Source organism: Dromaius novaehollandiae, unplaced genomic scaffold, assembly GCF_036370855.1.
Source record: "Dromaius novaehollandiae isolate bDroNov1 unplaced genomic scaffold, bDroNov1.hap1 HAP1_SCAFFOLD_84, whole genome shotgun sequence".
NCBI lineage: Eukaryota > Metazoa > Chordata > Aves > Casuariiformes > Dromaiidae > Dromaius > Dromaius novaehollandiae.
Window position 1 is genome coordinate 129,348 of NW_026991408.1, and position 17,055 is coordinate 146,402.

General features: G+C 46.1%; 1 protein-coding gene across 1 annotated transcript; it reads left to right on the plus strand.

Moving 5' to 3' along the window:
• Positions 1-47: 47 nt before the first annotated feature.
• LOC112991633 (hypoxia up-regulated protein 1) lies at positions 48-17,002 on the plus strand. The gene is made up of 25 exons (XM_064504155.1): positions 48-204; positions 363-454; positions 910-1,003; positions 2,292-2,370; positions 2,672-2,826; positions 2,924-3,000; positions 3,821-4,002; positions 4,686-4,801; positions 5,557-5,740; positions 6,197-6,331; positions 7,213-7,295; positions 7,395-7,527; positions 7,875-8,062; positions 8,345-8,483; positions 8,594-8,654; positions 9,462-9,544; positions 10,185-10,385; positions 10,844-11,043; positions 11,735-11,822; positions 12,404-12,526; positions 12,925-13,058; positions 13,613-13,697; positions 14,163-14,415; positions 15,255-15,332; positions 15,900-17,002. Exons 1-25 carry the CDS (start codon positions 113-115, stop codon positions 15,965-15,967), a joined length of 3,123 nt encoding a protein of 1,040 aa, XP_064360225.1. The 5' UTR covers positions 48-112; the 3' UTR covers positions 15,968-17,002.
• Positions 17,003-17,055: the final 53 nt, after the last annotated feature.

Genomic DNA, 17,055 nt, shown 5'->3' on the forward strand with positions numbered 1-17,055 from the left:
AATGGCGCCGGGGCTCCCGTGGTGCCCGCTTCCGGCTCCCGCGACGTGGCCCAATGGGGGCGCGCGGGCCGCCCCGATTGGCGCGCGGCGCCCGGCGCTGGCGGCCGCGCCAATGAGCTCGTGCCGCGTCCGGGCCGGGGGTTGCGTGAGGCGCCGGGCCGCTGCCGCAGCACCTGCCGGCGGCGCCGGGCAGCGCGGGCGGAGGTGAGCGCGGAGGCCGCGGGACGGGCGGCGCGACGGGGCTGGGGCCGGTCGGTGTGCGGGGCCGGTCGGCGTGCGGGGCTGGGCCGCGGGGCCGGCAGGCCGGTGTGCCGGGCCGGGCCCGCGGCGGGCGGGCGGGCCGTGACGGTGTGCCGTTGCAGCGGGAGGCGGGCCGCGGCGGCGACGAGGATGGCGCAGGTGCCCCGGTGGACGCTGGCTTGGCTGCTGCTGGCCTGCTGCCTGCGGGAAACAGGTACGTGCGGCCGGGGCTGGGGCGGGCGGGCGGCCCGCGGTGCCCCCGCAGTGCTGGGCCCGGCAGCGCGCCGGTCCCCCCCCCCCCCCCGGTCGTTGCTGGGGCACGGCCGTGGGCTGTCGCGCCGAACAGGCGTGGGGGGCCGCGACTCCCGCGGAGGTTTTTGTTCTCCTCGCCTCAGCAGAACCGGAGCGGGGACGGAGCCGCAGCAGGCCCCTAGCGGGGGAGCCCCCCGGCGGCGTCCTCGGGGGAGCCTCGGCACCGCGAGCAGCTGGGGGCGCCGTCCCCTGGGCTTGGGGCGGCCGGGGTCCCGCTCGGTGTTTCCGTAGCGTCCTGAGGAACCGTTCCCTTGCCTCGCTCCCTCCCTTTCCCGAGGGCGCCTGTCTGCGGGGAAAGGGCTGCTCTCCTGGAGAGCCGCTGTGTTGATTCGCGTCTCTCTTCCTCACGTGTCGCAGAGTCTCTGGCTGTGATGTCGGTGGATATGGGCAGCGAATCGATGAAGATAGCCATTGTGAAACCTGGTGTGCCGATGGAGATCGTCTTAAACAAGTAAACAGAAACTGTCCTTAGATATATCTGTGCGTTGGGATTCAGTGGTGGGAGGATGAAACGTGGTGGGCTGATGCTCACCTGTGTTTATGGGTGTCTTATTCTGTCTTATTCATTAGAGTTTGAAGTGTCCTTGCAAATGCTCTGAGTTAATGAGTGGCAGCAATGGAGAGTTTTAACGCTGTTTGTGTGTTATAAGCAGAATAACCACGCTATCTAAGTTAGGACTGTGTGATTTTAGTACGTACCAAGGCAGCAATTCAGCTTTTACCTTACCTTAGGGGGTGTTCTGTTGCACTTTGGGGGTTTTATATAGACTTCAAAGTCTATATAATTAAGAATATGATCTAAATGTAAAAGAATGTAATATCATGTTTCTACATATACAGATAAGAAGCCTGATTTTCGGTTCTTCATGAGGGAGTGGATAGACTATTTTGTTTTACTGCAGCTGTCCAGAACCCATAGTCATTTGTGGAGCAAATAAAACTCTTCTTTCATTTTGCTTCCCCAGCCAATCCCTGGGACACTGCATTGAAAAAAATCGCTGTTGGGAGAGGATGTACTGTCAGGAACATCCTCATTTTCCGGGAGTCTAGGCTCTGACAGATAATAAACAGATCTTTCACCCAGCTCCCTGAGACTTGGCAGTCATTAATAGAAAGAGGGAACTGTCTCACTTTGCTCACTAGGGGAGGAGGAAAAAAAAATAAAGCAGATCTTGTCTGATTATGAAGCAGCACTTTCCAGAATATTGTTTGCGAGTTTGCCTTATTCGTAGCAAGCTTTTTTGGTTTTTTGTTTTTTGTAGCCTTATGTTAGAGGATTGATAGCGTGTTATCGGGCATTCAGAAGTGGATAGTATGCTGAAGCATTTCTGAGCTTCGTGGGCAACTTGAAGCCATTTAGTAGTTCCCATAGCGAAATAGTCATCCCAGTGTTTTAATGCTTGGTTTGGATCAGGAATGAGTCCCCTCTGGTAGGTTCCCTAGTGCTGTTGGAAAAACAAGTAATTTGCCCACAGTAGCGATTGTTAATTTGAAGGGAGGCTGTCCGTGTTTCAGTGAAGCGTGTTACTTGCCCTTGTCGTGAGGAACACCAGCAGGCGTGAAAGCTCTGAAGGGAGAGGCAGCCCTTCAGGTTCATGGAGGCTGATCTTCCTCTCAGCGGGTAGTATCTGAGCATCTTCCTTTAGTCCCTCAGAATTGAAAACGCTCCCCATCCGCACTAGGAACTCTGTATTGATGGCCACCTGTATCAGCTGTTTTATCCCTCTCTTCCTACGTAGGGAGTCACGAAGGAAAACTCCTGTGGCTGTTTCCTTGAAAGAAAATGAGCGTCTCTTTGGTGATAGCGCACTAGGAATGGTAAGAGCTCTTGTTACTCAGTATGCTAAATGCAATTCCTGTGCACAGATTGTATTTTTCCTCTGTTGGGTCCTTCATGATAGGCATCTGAGTTAAGAAGTTTTGTTTTTCATCTTCTGCTTCTTTTTTGTCTTAATCCACGTGGTGTTTTACTGGCTTTCTGTATCGGCTCTTTGTGTACCAGTCTCACCTTCTGAACTCCCACAGCAAGAGCTGTTCAATGTGTGGAATGAGAGAAGCTTGTCTGACGGCAGCAGAGCTGAAGAAATCTAGTTGGGTGACTTGCTTTTTCTTTCTGTAGTCAATAAGGAGCCCCAAGGTGGCATTCAGATACTTTCAGGATCTGCTGGGTAAGCACACTGATAACCCCCAAGTGGCACTGTACCGATCACGATTCCCAGAACACGAACTGGTGAAGGATGAGAGGAGACAGACCGTTGTCTTCAAGCTATCCCAGTAAGTGATTTCATCTAGGTTCCTTATGGGTGGGACTTTTGCTACTGGACTTCTGTAGCTGACTCCTGTAACTTTCTTTCCTGTTTGTTTCTTGCAGAACGATGCAATATTCTGCAGAGGAGATGCTGGGAATGGTCTTGAACTATTCACGTAGTCTGGCTGAAGAATTTGCAGGTGGGGAAGATTTAAGTGTTTCTTACAGTATCTGTGCATGTGTGTGTTTGTGTATCTGTTAAAGGATTTGAATGTAGACAGGAGGAATCTGAAAAGCCACTGAACTTTACAGATAAGATTTTGGGTTTCTTGAGCTTTAGCTCATAAGCAGGACTTAGCAACTATCAAGTCGTCGTCTGTGTCTCATATGATGAGAATTTGGGGTCTTAATCCTGTTGCTTGTGGACAGGCTGGATCCCACCCGCTGTTGCACTGAAGAACCCTTACCGGCAGTCTCTGGAGAAAGAATAAGATGTTCTCTCCTTCCTACACTGTGACTAGAGCTGAGGCATATTGGTAGCTTACGTGTAGGGAGAGGTGGAAATTGCTCTGTTCATGTCCATGTTGTAACTGGTCTAGATGAAGACTTACTGCTAAGGTTGAGCTACAATAAAAGAGCAAAAAGTATTGTTCACTTAGTAATACCAGAGTCAGTCCAAAGACTTTTTAGTCTGGAGAGTAAACTTCATCCATTGATAGAGTAAGGTTCCACAAAGATCATATTTGCTGGAGGCATCCCAAAGTGTCTGAGAGTAATCTCAGCACACAAAAGAGGTGTCAGTAGCCTCGCTGCTTTGTGAGAATCTGCAAAGTCTGTTTGGTTTCAACAGGAGACAAACAAATCCATCTTCAGGGATCCTGGCATCCAGTGATGCTGCTTCAGGACTGATTCATGTAGGGGTTTTTATCCTGGAGTCTCTGGCTTTGCTACCGTCAATCTATTATGAGTCTCTGTGCATGGCTGAGCTGATGAAAAACATATTCCCTTCAACTCTTTCAGAGCAGCCCATCAAGGATGCCGTGATCACTGTTCCTGCCTACTTCAACCAGGCCGAGAGGAGGGCGGTTCTGCACGCTGCTCACATGGCTGACTTGAAAGTTCTGCAGCTGATCAACGACAACACTGCCGTAGCATTGAACTATGGAGTTTTTAGGAGGAAAGACATCAACGCCACCGCACAGGTATGCGCAGTCGGGAGATGCAGAGAATCCTATGTGTGTGCGTGCTGTTGGGGAGAAAGTGCTGCAGGTAAACTCAGAAGGACTTAACTGTAAGGAAGTGGACTTTGCTAATTATGTCTCCTTTGTTTTTGTATGTGCATGCATCAGCAAGATGAAGAGATAAAACCCTATTTGAATACCGTGGGAGAGCCACAGTGTGGAAGGGAATAGCTAATTTCTGAAATGCTTCTGTGGCTGAAAGCTTCTAGAGAGAAGGGCAGATGGCTGGGATTTAGGATTTCCAGTTCACATTATGTAAACCTGTGTTTCTTCCTTGCTTGTTTGCTGGGGGAGGGGGCGGGGGAGAGAAACATTAGTCATCTTGTAAGGAATCGACTCCGAAATACTTGATTTTTTTTTTTTTCTTTCCCCCGAGGTTTAAGAAACTTTTAAAGAGCAAAGTGTTGTTTCCTGCTCTGTAGGATGGGTGAAAAAGGTTTTCTTGTCTCCTTGTATCAAGTCTGATGGTGAACATCTTTATTTTGATCGAAACCTGAGTCCTGCTGCTCTGTCATACCATATAAAGCCAATTCAGTGAGCAGATAGTCTTGGCCTGTATCGAGTTTGGAAAGCCCCAGATTCGTTTTTTGTTCCCGGGGGTTATCCAGGCATTTCTGCTTTACTGTCTCAACTTCTCTTTTCAGACTATCATGTTTTACGACATGGGAGCAGGAAGCACCGTTTGTACTATTGTTACGTATCAGACGGTGAAAACTAAGGACTCGGGAACCCAACCTCAACTGCAGATCCAGGGCGTTGGGTAAGGATTCATCATGAGTTTCACAAAATCCACAGGTATCAGGAAAGAAACCACTTGTTTCACAGTCTCTATTAAATGCAGACTTTTGCAACAAGACATAAACGTGGTAACTCAGATAACAGAGTGGGAAGCATTGAGTGGAAAGGCTCAAGTTACTAATAATTCTGGTATCGCTGTCCGGTGCAGAAGGTAACTGAGAAGTTACAGGAGGCTGGAGGAGGGGCTAGCCAGTATGCTTATTCTCTTTTAGGCTTGGGGTTTTTTTAGTACCCTAAGCCATTTTGGTATAATTCTATTTCATTTAATCTTGTAAAGTGTGGTTTGTTGGTTTGAAATAGTGGAATATGAATGAAAATACAGTGCAGTTATGTGTTACCAGTTACGGAGAGGTGTGCTGTGCATATCTATCCCAGCAATTTTAACTCTAAAGCATTTATACTACTATTTTTTTAAAAATTCCTGGGACCTGAGACAGTTATCCTTCAGCTTCTCAGCTGTTTGATATGCTTAGCAATCGGGCCTTTATCACACGCATTTTGAAGTTGCACGTTTAAAAACTATTGTCATGGTGACTCTATCTCTTCTTGGTTCATGCAATGTTATTTTTGGAGCAGCTGTTGTTCTTTTGTAATCATTCACAGCTGGTGGCACTGCAGCTACTTTTGACTGCTTTCTGCTCTGCATATTTGTAAAATAATAGATGAGGTTTATTTTCAACTTGTTTTAGCTTATTATTTCTTCTTTCTTTTGCTCAGGTTTGATCGCACTCTTGGAGGTTTAGAGATGGAACTCCGGCTCCGGGATTATTTGGCAAAACTCTTCAATGATCAGCATCCTTCAAAAGATGTCCGAAAGAATCCCCGGGCCATGGCCAAACTACTGAAGGAGGCCAACCGTCTGAAAACCGTCCTGAGTGCCAATGCTGACCACGTGGCACAGGTCTGACAATCTGCTGCGGGGTTTCCGGCTTCTTTGGGGCTGAGGGCGGGGTGGGATAAGGACAAGTATGTAGGAGCGCTATCCCTCTGCAGTGTCAGTATGCTAAAAAGCATTGCTTCCGCTGTTCGGAGATGCTGGTGTTTGGATTTCCTCTAAATTTTTGTCTGCATAGTAGCATTAGTGATTTAAACGGGTGAATTGGATGAGAGTTAGTCATGTTAAATTTGGTCACTAAACTTTCATGGGGTCTGAGAGAAGCTTGTCTGTTATATCCAGAGCCCTATGTCTTCTGCTCCTCTCACCACCTTAGCAATGCTAGGGTTCAGAGGGAGTGCAGTCAGGCCCTAGGTGCATTAACAGAGCCGGAACTCTCCCGTACCCCAGGCAAGTCAGGCAGACGTGTTGCTTGGAGAACGCTCCATGAATAATGTTGTGGTGGCTGTTTTTCCCTGCCAGATTGAGGGACTACTGGATGACATTGACTTCAAGGCCAAGGTCTCAAGGCAAGAGTTTGAGGATCTGTGCTCTGACTTGTTCCAGCGAGTCCCAGGACCTGTGCAGCAGGCTTTGAGCAGCGCTGGGATGAACCTGGTAGGTTTACGAATGCATTAAGAAGCCTGATGTTTCCATGTATGGAGCTGCTGTCACATCATGATCAGAGCATCAGTGATTGTCTTATCTGACACGGTATCAGCACTGCTGAGATGTACAGACGCCTGCCGCTGTAATAGAGTGCAATGTTGGCCCTGCAAAGAAGTTACTTGCTGTAGTGTCAAACGGGAATCTGTCATGGTTCTCTGCGGTAACCACCAGAAACAAAGGAGCTGGATGAGGGGGTTGTTCCTGTTACAGAATCTCTGCTCTTGGGTTGGAGGTTTTTAACACTGGTGTCTCCTTTTTGTCTTGGATGCTGGTTCTGGTTTCTGTTTCGAAGTTCTATCTCAAACTGCCTGGAGACAGAATTACTGCTGTTCAGGCTTCTGCCTTGAGCACTCCCTTCAGAAGCCCTGTTGCTGACTACAGTTGAACCCAAATGTGATGCAGCCCTTTGGAGAGACTCATCGCATTCTTAAATGCTCGCATTTCAAGGTGCCAGGATATTCCTGAGCATCTTTTGACTCTGATATTTAATGCAAGACACTGAATCACCTCTTAGAGTCCATGTTTTCTTTTTTTTCTGGTCTGGCTTGCTGTCTGAGTCATTGGCTGCTCTGACGTAAACTGTAGTCTGCTCAACTATTTCTCAATAAAGTCCTGTATTTCAGGTCGCACTGAGCAGCAGCTGTATCATCCCTGTTTGTTAGGCTTGATTCCAGGTTTTTGACCCTGACATCGGGACTGCAAGATGTAGCATGGTTATTCTCAAAGTGCCACATCAGTATGTGGTGACTGGGGAAAGAGCATAAGGAAGCCCTGAACTTAGCTTTCCAAAATTGCTTTCTCAAGACAAGGTGACTGTTTCCAATCCCTAGGGTGGAATTGACCAGGTGATTCTAGTTGGCGGTGCCACACGGGTCCCCAAAGTGCAGGAGGTTTTGCTGAAAGCTGTGGGCAAGTGAGTATGTGAGGCCCCCTTCTAGTCTGTCTCCTATTGACAAATTATTGTTCATGCCAGTGGCTGCAAGGCTTACATCTCTTGCTTTTCACTTCATAGAGAAGAACTGGGCAAGAATATCAATGCAGATGAGGCTGCTGCTATGGGTGCAGTCTACCAGGCAGCTGCTCTAAGCAAAGCCTTTAAGGTGAAGCCTTTTGTTGTTCGGGATGCGGCTGTGTTTCCTATCCAGGTAACTCTTTGCTTGCTTTCTCTTGGGCAAGGTATGGGTAAACTGGGCTGTTCTGGGAGGAAACATTCCAGGTAAACGTTTGTATTTTTGGAGGGAGTAAGGAAGCTATGGAGATCTTTCTGCCAATCTAATAAAACGGAAGAAAGTTTTCAGTACAATAGAAGTGCTATATCTAACAGGTCCTTAGATGACCGTAGGAGTTTAGACGTATCTGTTGAGAAATACTTACCTGTCCTCCAACTTCCCACATGAGATACAGCAGCCAAGTGGTGCGGAACCCTCTGACAGGGTACTGTGGAGGAAGAGGTTTGTGCTCCTCTGACTCTTACTTTACTTGCGTGATGCAGGTGGAGTTCACTCGTGAAGTTGAGGAGGAGGACAAGTCCAAGAGTCTGAAGCATAACAAGAGGATTTTGTTCCAGCGCATGGCACCCTATCCACAGCGCAAAGTTATCACCTTCAACCGCTACACGGACGACTTTGAGTTCTATGTCAACTACGGAGATCTGTCTTTCCTGAACCAGGATAACATGCGGTGGGTTGGGACAAGCCTCTGAACAAACAGCTCAGTGACAGTGCAACGTGCCTAGCTGGAAAAGTCCATAGGCAGGCAGGCCTGTGTATCCGGCTAGCAGCCGGTACATATTTGCAGATCTGTTCTCCAACTTGTTTGTGCTTTAGCAATCCAAAAGTGCTGGTGACTTGCTTTGTGCAGTTGTCCAGCACTGCAGACATCAACGTGAGAAGCGGTTAGCTGCTCTGCAGCATCGTTGTTTTAAAAGTTTTCTCTTTCTGCTTTTGTCTTTTGTATCATCAGGATTTTTGGATCTCTGAATCTGACTACTGTGAGGCTAAAGGGAGTTGGGGACAGTTTCAAGAAGCACTCAGATTATGAGTCCAGAGGCATCAAAGCTCACTTTAACATGGATGAGAGCGGCGTACTAAGTCTTGACCGGGTAAGATCCTGTTGTGATGCTTGTCAGCTTGTTTACTTTCCCAGTTCTGTCACTGTCTGTGTTAGTGGTGGTCCCTGCTTATATCTTAACTCCTTGTTTATCTCTCCAAGGTGGAATCTGTGTTTGAGACCTTGGTGGAAGACAAGCTGGAAGAGGAATCAACACTGACAAGTAAATGCAGAACTTTGATATTCGTACTGACTGTTTTGTGTTAACTGCAGGAGCTGGGATAACTACAAGCATCCCATTTCTTTGAGCAGAGCGAGAATCATGTACTGGGTGGAGGCGGGGAGAGGAGGTGGGGAAATGGGCGGTTAACTGTAGCCTCTGATTATGTTTACAGCTCCAAAATACCTAAAAGCCCTTTGCAAGTGGCTGCTGGGTGCTGCCAGGAGCTCTGTCTGAGATGTCATACACTCCTAAGGTGACTACGGCATGCATTGCGACTTGAAAAATAAGAGTTGTTTCTTCCTTGTTCAGCTAGAGCTGCTCATTTCAGGAGGACTGTCCTGAAGGAAAGTCCTACATCCGTAGCCCTGCAGCATTCTCCCTTCTGGCTGTCTGGGTTGTGATGCCGCTGATCTGTGCTTTGCATTGTCCAGGTTCTAAAGCAAGAGCAAAGATTTCTCTATAGAAAGGGAAGTGGAAATCTGCATATACGGAGATGAAGAGGTGCAGGGGTGGCTAATGCAGTCATAGGTTGAAGCTTGAAGTTTTTTTAATTGAAGTCATAAATTCCAGGTCATATTCTTACAGAGATGGGGGTTCCACTCTGTGTGCGTGTGTATATGCAAAAGACACAAGGTGAAGTCAGGGGAAGGGTGAGTTTCTGCAGTATACATAGCTAACCTGTTAGGGAACTCCTTGGTGGTTACTGCGTTTGTGAAGGGAAGAACTGAGAGCTGAAGATGGCCTTCCTCCTCCTTGTGCACAGGTCTGCTTTGATGATGATCTGGAATTTTTGTTTCTCTTCAACAGAACTTGGAAACACCATCTCAAGCCTGTTTGGGGGGGGTGGCCCTACCCCGGAGGCTGGAGAGAACCTGACAGACTCGGTTCAGGTGAGATTGCAGGGTGCTGGCCCTGATGATTAAGGGGGGGAACCCCTGGGCCTTGCTTTGGCTGTTAGGGGGGCAGTGGTTCCTGTGAGCAGAATTAATGGTGTCTAGCAGGTTGTCAGAATTCTAAATATGTATTTTTCAAAAAGTGCCGTATTCTTCTGAGTTTCATGTGACACATATTTAAAGAAACCTGTGGCCTTTTGCTGGCAAATCCAGCAGTGGGTGGACTGGCATTATGGGCTGGACTTGTTTCTGGTGAAATCTCTTCTTCCTATATTAGGACAATTACTGTATGGACAGGCTTCTAGCTGTATGTTGTTAATGCAGATGTTAGCAGGCTCCTTGCTTCCTGGGCCATGTAGGCACAGCTGCTGTTGTGCTGGCAGGAGTGATTTGCTTCCCTTTCAGTGAGAGGAATGCTCCTTGTCATGGAGTCATGTCCTACACTGGAGTGGTTCTTAGTTAATATCCTAACTCTAGCCCACCTAGCATGCTCCCTCACTAATGGCCGTAGTTACTGTGAGCACTGAATTTCGTGCATGCAACTTTGCACAGAATATCTGTTTGGTGAAGCACTTGCATGGAATTTCTATGTAAAAACAGTGTTTTCGTTCCCCCTTTACTTACCTGTGATGACCAGGAAGAAGAGGAGAACCTAGCAGAAAGTGCTAAAGAAGAGCAGGGGGAGAAACAAGACCAGAAAAGCAGTGCAGAAGATGCTGATGAAGAGCAGGGAGAGGAGAAACAGCAGTCACCACCACCAGGTCAAGACGAAACAGAAGCTGCTCCTCCAAAAGCAGAGTCACAGAAGAAGGAAGAAGGAGAGAAATCAGAATCTGAGGTAAACAGCAGATTGAAGGAGCGCAACTGTGGCTTTGGTGCTTGAAGGGGTATGTCTGGAAGAAATAAAATTCCTATCATCTTCCAGTGCTTAGGGTTCAGGAAAACTTTTCTCTGTCAATGCCCTGTCTTGGAAAGAGGTGCTTAGTTTGGTTTCAGTTGCAAGAAACAAGTCTCTTTTCTCTGCAAGCTTTTTCATCTTTTCCTTTATTCTTTTTCGAGAATAGGGTTGGTAAGTATCCTGTTTGCATACAGATTTCCACACTGTTCCTATGGAAGTGTCTTCATGGATGCTCCCAGTCTTGTCCTGCAGACTTGGCTGAGTTTTGTTCTTGGCTCCCTAGGTATTCTTGGGTAAAAGGTCCTTTGAATTCAGCTGCATGAGAAACGTTTTTCAGACTATTTGGAAGGTGATGCAAATCTGTGCCTTTACCTGAAAATGTATTTTGTCTGTTACAGGATCCCAAAGAGAGTAGAGAATCTACAAAAGAGGAAGAACTGTCCAAAAGTTCTAGTGATGGCACAGCTACCAAAACAGAGGAAGAGAAGAAGATCAAAGCACCCAAGAAGCAGAAGCTTGCGCATGAGATCACCATGGAACTGGATGTAAACGATGTGCTTGATCTGTTGGAGGATGAACTGAAAAGCTCAGTGAAAAAGTACGTTTGAAACTGGTGTGCTAATGTAAAGCACTGGATGAAGGGAGTGAATTGCTGTGGGATTAGAGGAAGCAATGGTTTCAAAATATGCTTCTTATTGAGCTCAATTTCCTATGCAAAAATGACATTATTCGTACTCCTTAAGCAGATTTGTACAGAGTAAAACACACCTGCTTTGATTCCTGCTGCCTGTACTGACCTTTCTTAGATTAGCTCCCTGCCCTTGGCAGCTATTTAAAGTGAACCGGGGGAAAACGTCTCTGAGGCAGATGCTGGCAACTCTGAATTGTTGTGGCACGTGTGTCTGCATTCTGAGACTGCAGCAGTTAGGCTAGAGTTCACGCTCAGTCTACCGCAGCTCTCGGTGGAAGAAGAGGCAACAGCTGGAGGAACATGATGCAAATAGTAACATTCGTCATAGTGCTACTGAGTTTCTTGAACCAAAAAGTGTTTCTGGCTTTAAACAGTTAAGCTCTTGTGAGTGTCATGGCGTTAAAACTAGAGTTCTCTACTGTCTCTTTCACTTGATTTAAGTCTGTTTCCCACGTCACCTCCCCGGCCTAGAGATGGACTAATGAAGGAATGATGATCACTCACAAAGTGCCACTATCCTCAGAAACTGATATGTATAATGCTGTAATCATCTAAAGGCACTGATTACCTTTTGTTTTCTGCTCTGTTCACATGTTAGACTCCAAGATTTGACAGTCAGAGATCTAGAGAAACAGGAAAGAGAAAAATCGGCCAACAGCTTGGAGTCGTTCATCTTTGAGACCCAGGTAAGAGAGGGATATAAAGAAATAAGATCTCCTGGAAAGCAGGTAGAAGTGGCTTGTGTACTTTGGCTGATCTGGATGCAGGGGAATTGTGTTTGGGCTGGGGTAGGGGAAGGCTGCTTTGAAGAGCCCGGTTCTTGTCTTTCAGTCACTTTTTCTACTAATGTTAGGCTTACTCAAGCCTGTGTGGAGTAGGGAGGTTTCCTCAAGATAGACTGAACACTTTCTTTTTGGTTGTCTAACAAGTTAAACTTCAGGTTTCCTATGTACTTTACGTACAGTTGCCTGTGAGTTTTGAAATACGCTCTGGCTGGAAAGAAGTTACAGCTGCTCAAAGGCTGTTGCAGAGAAAGGGGCAGTTAATGTTAAGTGTGTGTGAAATTATGGTTGTTGCAGCTTTGCCATCATATACCATGTAATGGTAAAGCAAGAGCTTAGATTTGGGAGGTTAATTTAGAATCTCCTGGTCAGTGTGTAGAGCACCCCAAGAGTCCACAGCACAGCCCACCTGCAGATGGGTGACCTGGTTGTTTATGCTTCCGTAGTCAGTGGTATTTAAAGGGAGGTTACTTTGTTCTTTTCAGGACAAGCTTTACCAAGAGGAATATCAGCTTGTCTCGACGGAGGAGCAGAGAGAAGAAATCTCCAGAAAGCTTAGCGAAGCTTCCAATTGGATGGAGGAGGAGGGCTATGCAGCTACAACTAAGGTACTGTTGTGTGTAGTCAAGTCTGCTATCACTGTAGGCACCTCCCTGTAGGATGACAGAGCCGTGATCCATTTTCAGTCCTTTATAATCTGGTTCTTGAAAACTCCTTGCCTCCTCAGTGCATTATGCACTCAGTATAATAAGACCTCGTTCTTCCAGTCACACGTGCATGCGTGGTCCTGAATAGCTTTGGCAGAAACCTGTTGATTCTACATAAAGCTTTTAGTTATGTGCTTTTAGTTATGTGACTCTTGCTTTACTATTTGGAAATAGTACCTTTGATAGAAAACTACAAAAACTTGCAGTTTTGACTTCTGGGGCTTACAATGTTACCATGGGGGAAGAGGTTAGGCACTGGGTAAACTAATTTCCTTTTTTCTCCTCTCCCCCATTTGCAGGAGCTGAAAGACAAGCTTTCAGAGCTGAAAAAGCTTTGTAGGAACCTCTTCTTCCGTGTGGAGGAAAGGAGAAAGTGGCCAGAACGCCTGGCTGCTCTGGACAGTCTGCTCAACCACTCAAGCATCTTTCTCAAGTAAGAACAGGTTGTTAGGAAAAAGCATTGTGTGGCTGATCGCATAAGAGATGCCAGCAGAACTTTGACCAGCCAGTTCAAGTGGAATGTGGTCTGAAAGTTCTAGTGCTCTCAAGGCAAGGAGGCCAAAACTGTTTCTTAGTGATTGGTTCTACAGCATGCATCAAGAGAAGCATGCAAATCCTGTTTAAGCTGGAAGAACAGGAAGTGTCCAGTGCTCTGCATGCTGTTTCCAGGCAGATCTATCCCTCTTGACTTTTTTTTTTTTTTTTTTTTTTTTTTTTTTTTAATCTTGCCTGTTTTCCTGCCCTTGCGATAGCCGCATTTGCTGGCTCTGTATTTCATTCTTAGCATCCAGAGATTGATTTAGGCCTCTTCATCTTTGTTTTCTGCATATGTAAGAGGTGCAAGTGTAAAACGCAGTGATTGGTAATTGGTGTGCAGTGATTATTTATTTTTATTACTGGAATTGAAAACACTAATTGTTGCCTACTTGTGGTCTGTTTGGTTACGCAAAAAAACTTTGTTGTTGTTGTTGTTTTATTATCTTTCAGGGGAGCCCAAATGATTCCAGAGTCTGACCAGATATTCACAGAAGTGGAACTGAGTACGCTGGAAAAAGCAATCAATGAAACAACGGTAATGAAGAGTTGATTGATTGTTGGGGGTGCTGTTTGAGTTGTGCTTCCTGTCCCAAGTAATAGGTGTACTTTCACTCAAGGTCAGGGAATAGAACATGCACATCTTGTTTCCATACCTCTAGCAAACCTTTTTTGTGTTTCAGTGTTTTCTAATCCCCAGCTTGACCCCAGACTGCTTTGGGGAAATAACGATTTTTGTGTTGCATGTGGACAGCTGTCTCCAGGAGGAACGCTGTAGCCCAGTAATCTGGTTGCATACAGTTTTAAAAGTAGCTGGTGTTTTTCTGTTGTTTCTTTTTGTCCTATGCCTGGGATATCTAAGAAGCTGGAAGAAATGCAGCAGGGAACAGTGTTACCCTGAGTAAATTAGGAGGCCTAGGAACCGTGATTTCAAGATACTGCGATGTACTGTGGTTTGTAGAACCAAGAAGTTTCAAAAAAGCACCTCTTCCCCCCACCCCAGGTGTGGAAAAATGAGACGGTGGCTGAACAGAACAAGCTCTCTCCTGCTGAGAAACCTGTCCTCCTGTCCAAGGATATAGAGCTCAAGATCGCAGCCCTGGACAGGGAAGTGCAGTACCTTCTGAATAAGGCCAAGTTTGCAAAACCCAAACCCAGGAAGGAGAAGAACACCACAAAACCTGATTCAGGCAAGAATGCTACAGCAACGTCTGAGAGCGAGAACACTATCCCTCCCACGGAGGGGAAACACACAGGTAAGGAAGGGAGTGGGCAGCATTGCCTTACTAACTTGTAATTACCATGTGTAGCACACATCTCTGCCTTGAGTAAAAGGAGGCTGAATAAGTGGACAGTAGCTAATTTAAGGATGAACTGATGCTCCTGCTGGTTGTTAAAGGCAGCAGAGAAAATCTAGGCAATGTTCCGCCTGCCCCCTTCTTCTCTCTCCTTGTGTCCTTGTTAGTTTAGTTCCTTGTTATGAAAAGAAAGGGTTTATAAACTTCCTAGGAGGGTTAATATCTGTCTCTTTGGCTAGCTGCCTTATAAGCAAGAGTAGCCATTAGTTACATTCCTGGATGTCCAGAACAGGTATGGAAGGTTAGGTCCTATATTAAGGAATAGATTGAACTGTTGATGAGAATGGTTTGTAGCTTAGGTGGGCCCTGGAAAAAATCTCTTGGGACATGAAGAACTTGACTTTCAGTTTTCCGGACTTTTAAGATCTTCAGATTCTGAGTGACCTGTTTCTCTTAAATCCAGACTGCTGTTTATCAGCAGACTTCCCAGCCTGTTCCTTGGGCCTGAATAGGAGATTCTGCTTGTTACAGCTCTGAAGGTGACTTAGCTGCACAATCAGCAGGTTGTCCAGGGCTTCTAGGGACGTAAAGCCTGGCAGTGAGAAATCGGGAGCAGGTCTGTGATGTTCCTCTGAGTGCCCTACAGAGATCCACTGTGAGACTGAATTAGTATTGTCCTGCTGAGGCACCTTAGTTGGTTCTTTGCAGACCTTACTGTTAGTCACATGCCCTGCACCTCATTTCCTGAACACTTGTGTGTTTGTTTTGTTTTGTTTTGTTTTTTGCCTTAAACATAGATAAACCTGAGGATATCAGTCCAGCCAAGGAACCTCCTACAGCTGAGAAAGTAGATGATGAGCCTGGATCAGACTCAGGTGGGTGCATGCTTGGCTAACAGCCTGGTGCTTGATAGCTATGAGTGCAGGCTGTCCATGTGTGTGTGTTTCTGTCCTTTTAGACATAGGAGGCGGTTAATGTGGCAGAACCTCTGACTGCTGAGTAGTCGGAAATTCTGCAAAGAGAAAAATGAAAGTTTGGTTCCTTGCTGTTCCTAACTTTTTGTTCTGCTCAGTGCAGGGTTGTAATGTACCACTGCCTCCTGCCTCATCAGCTGCTTTGTGCCTCCATCAGTCCAGTTATAGCCCAGTCCCTTAGCTTAAGCCCATCTTTGTTGAAGTGATACATGCTGCTTGGCACTTAAGGGGCTCGTGTGCATGTTTCTCTGCCAGTCCTGTATTGAAGACAGCAATGTTCAGCAGGTGGAGGGCAGTACTATCTCTAACTCTGCAGAGCTGAATACCAGTCCCTAAAGCATTCCCATGATGTATGTACCACAGACTGAGAATTTAGCGGAAGATCTAACGAATGTCAGTCACGTTTAACGCTACTTTGTGTGCTGTCAAACTATTACAGTTTATAACTTTGTTCATTTCATTACACAGGGTCACAAAAAGAGAAGAAAACAGAAGCCGGAGGAAATGGAGGAAGCAGGAAAAATGATGAGTTATAACACCCCTGAAATCCCACTAGTGTCAACATCTATTTATTTGAGGGTTATTTTCTTGTTTTTTATAATGGACCTGGCTAGTTACGATGTAAAAGGCACACAACAAACAGTCTGACAACAAAATGCAATAGAGATGTACATTTTTTTTTTTCTGGGGATTTCGCCGCTACTAACTTAGTGAATTGTTTTTTATTTCTCTGTTCTTATGTGTTTGAAGGTGACTGTGCTCACCAACAGTTGTCTCTGTTTCAGTACAGTCTTACTGAAGTCACCAAAGTGACTTTTTTGTAGAGGAAAACAGTGAAAGAAATGTTGTAAGCCTTAGGAGGTAACTTGGAACGCACAGTCTGTGCCACACCTCATCTGGTGAAGATAAAAGGGATTAATCCAGAAACGTGTTGCTAAGAGGGTGTTGTCTTTGCATATGAGGCCCTAACCTAAAGAAATGGTGCGATTTCAGCTGAGGGGAAGTGTATGCTCATTTGGGTGCCTGGGAAGGCGGAACGGATTTGGGGAGGCAGATGCTCCATGTTCAAAGATAAGAATGTGTCTATTTTCCATAGACTGTTGTTAAAGCCATCTCTATCCATGCTCTGTAGCAGAGTCTGAAAACGGTGAATTGAGACTTAACCAAACGATTCAGCTTACTGTTTACTATAGAATAAAAGCTCAAAGTTTGCAAAGTTGAATGGTAAGGAGACTGGAAGAAGAAATACGTTAGTGCATCTTTCTCTAGCTGGAACAACAAACAATAATGGACCATAGAGGCGGCACAGGGTTAAGGTAAAAACAAAACTGGCAAATGTAATACAGCTGTCCTCCTTCTGCGGTATCTTGTGTACTCAGACTGGCTTCATTGTGCAACTTCATGTCCTTGGCTGTGGTCTCCTAACTCCTCGGGAATGTTCATGCTGCTAAAGTACACGAGTGGGGTCTCTGACTGACTTACGCAGACACTTGTGAATGTGCACCCGATGTTGTTCTCCATTGGCCTATTCAACCAAAAATAAAAACTACCCTTCCTGACGGTCTCTTAAACAGGCTTTTTCTCGTGTTTTGGAGGGGAAAGAGGAAAAGTTTACTGAACTTTC

Bases quoted from the DNA above. Each gene is read 5' to 3' on its own strand.
- LOC112991633 (XM_064504155.1), top strand. From the start codon at position 113: ATGAGCTCGTGCCGCGTCCGGGCCGGGGGTTGCGTGAGGCGCCGGGCC. The intron at 3,001-3,820 runs GTGGGGAAGATT...CAACTCTTTCAG, and splicing joins TCTGGCTGAAGAATTTGCAG to AGCAGCCCATCAAGGATGCC. The intron at 8,655-9,461 runs GTAAATGCAGAA...TCTCTTCAACAG, and splicing joins AGAGGAATCAACACTGACAA to AACTTGGAAACACCATCTCA.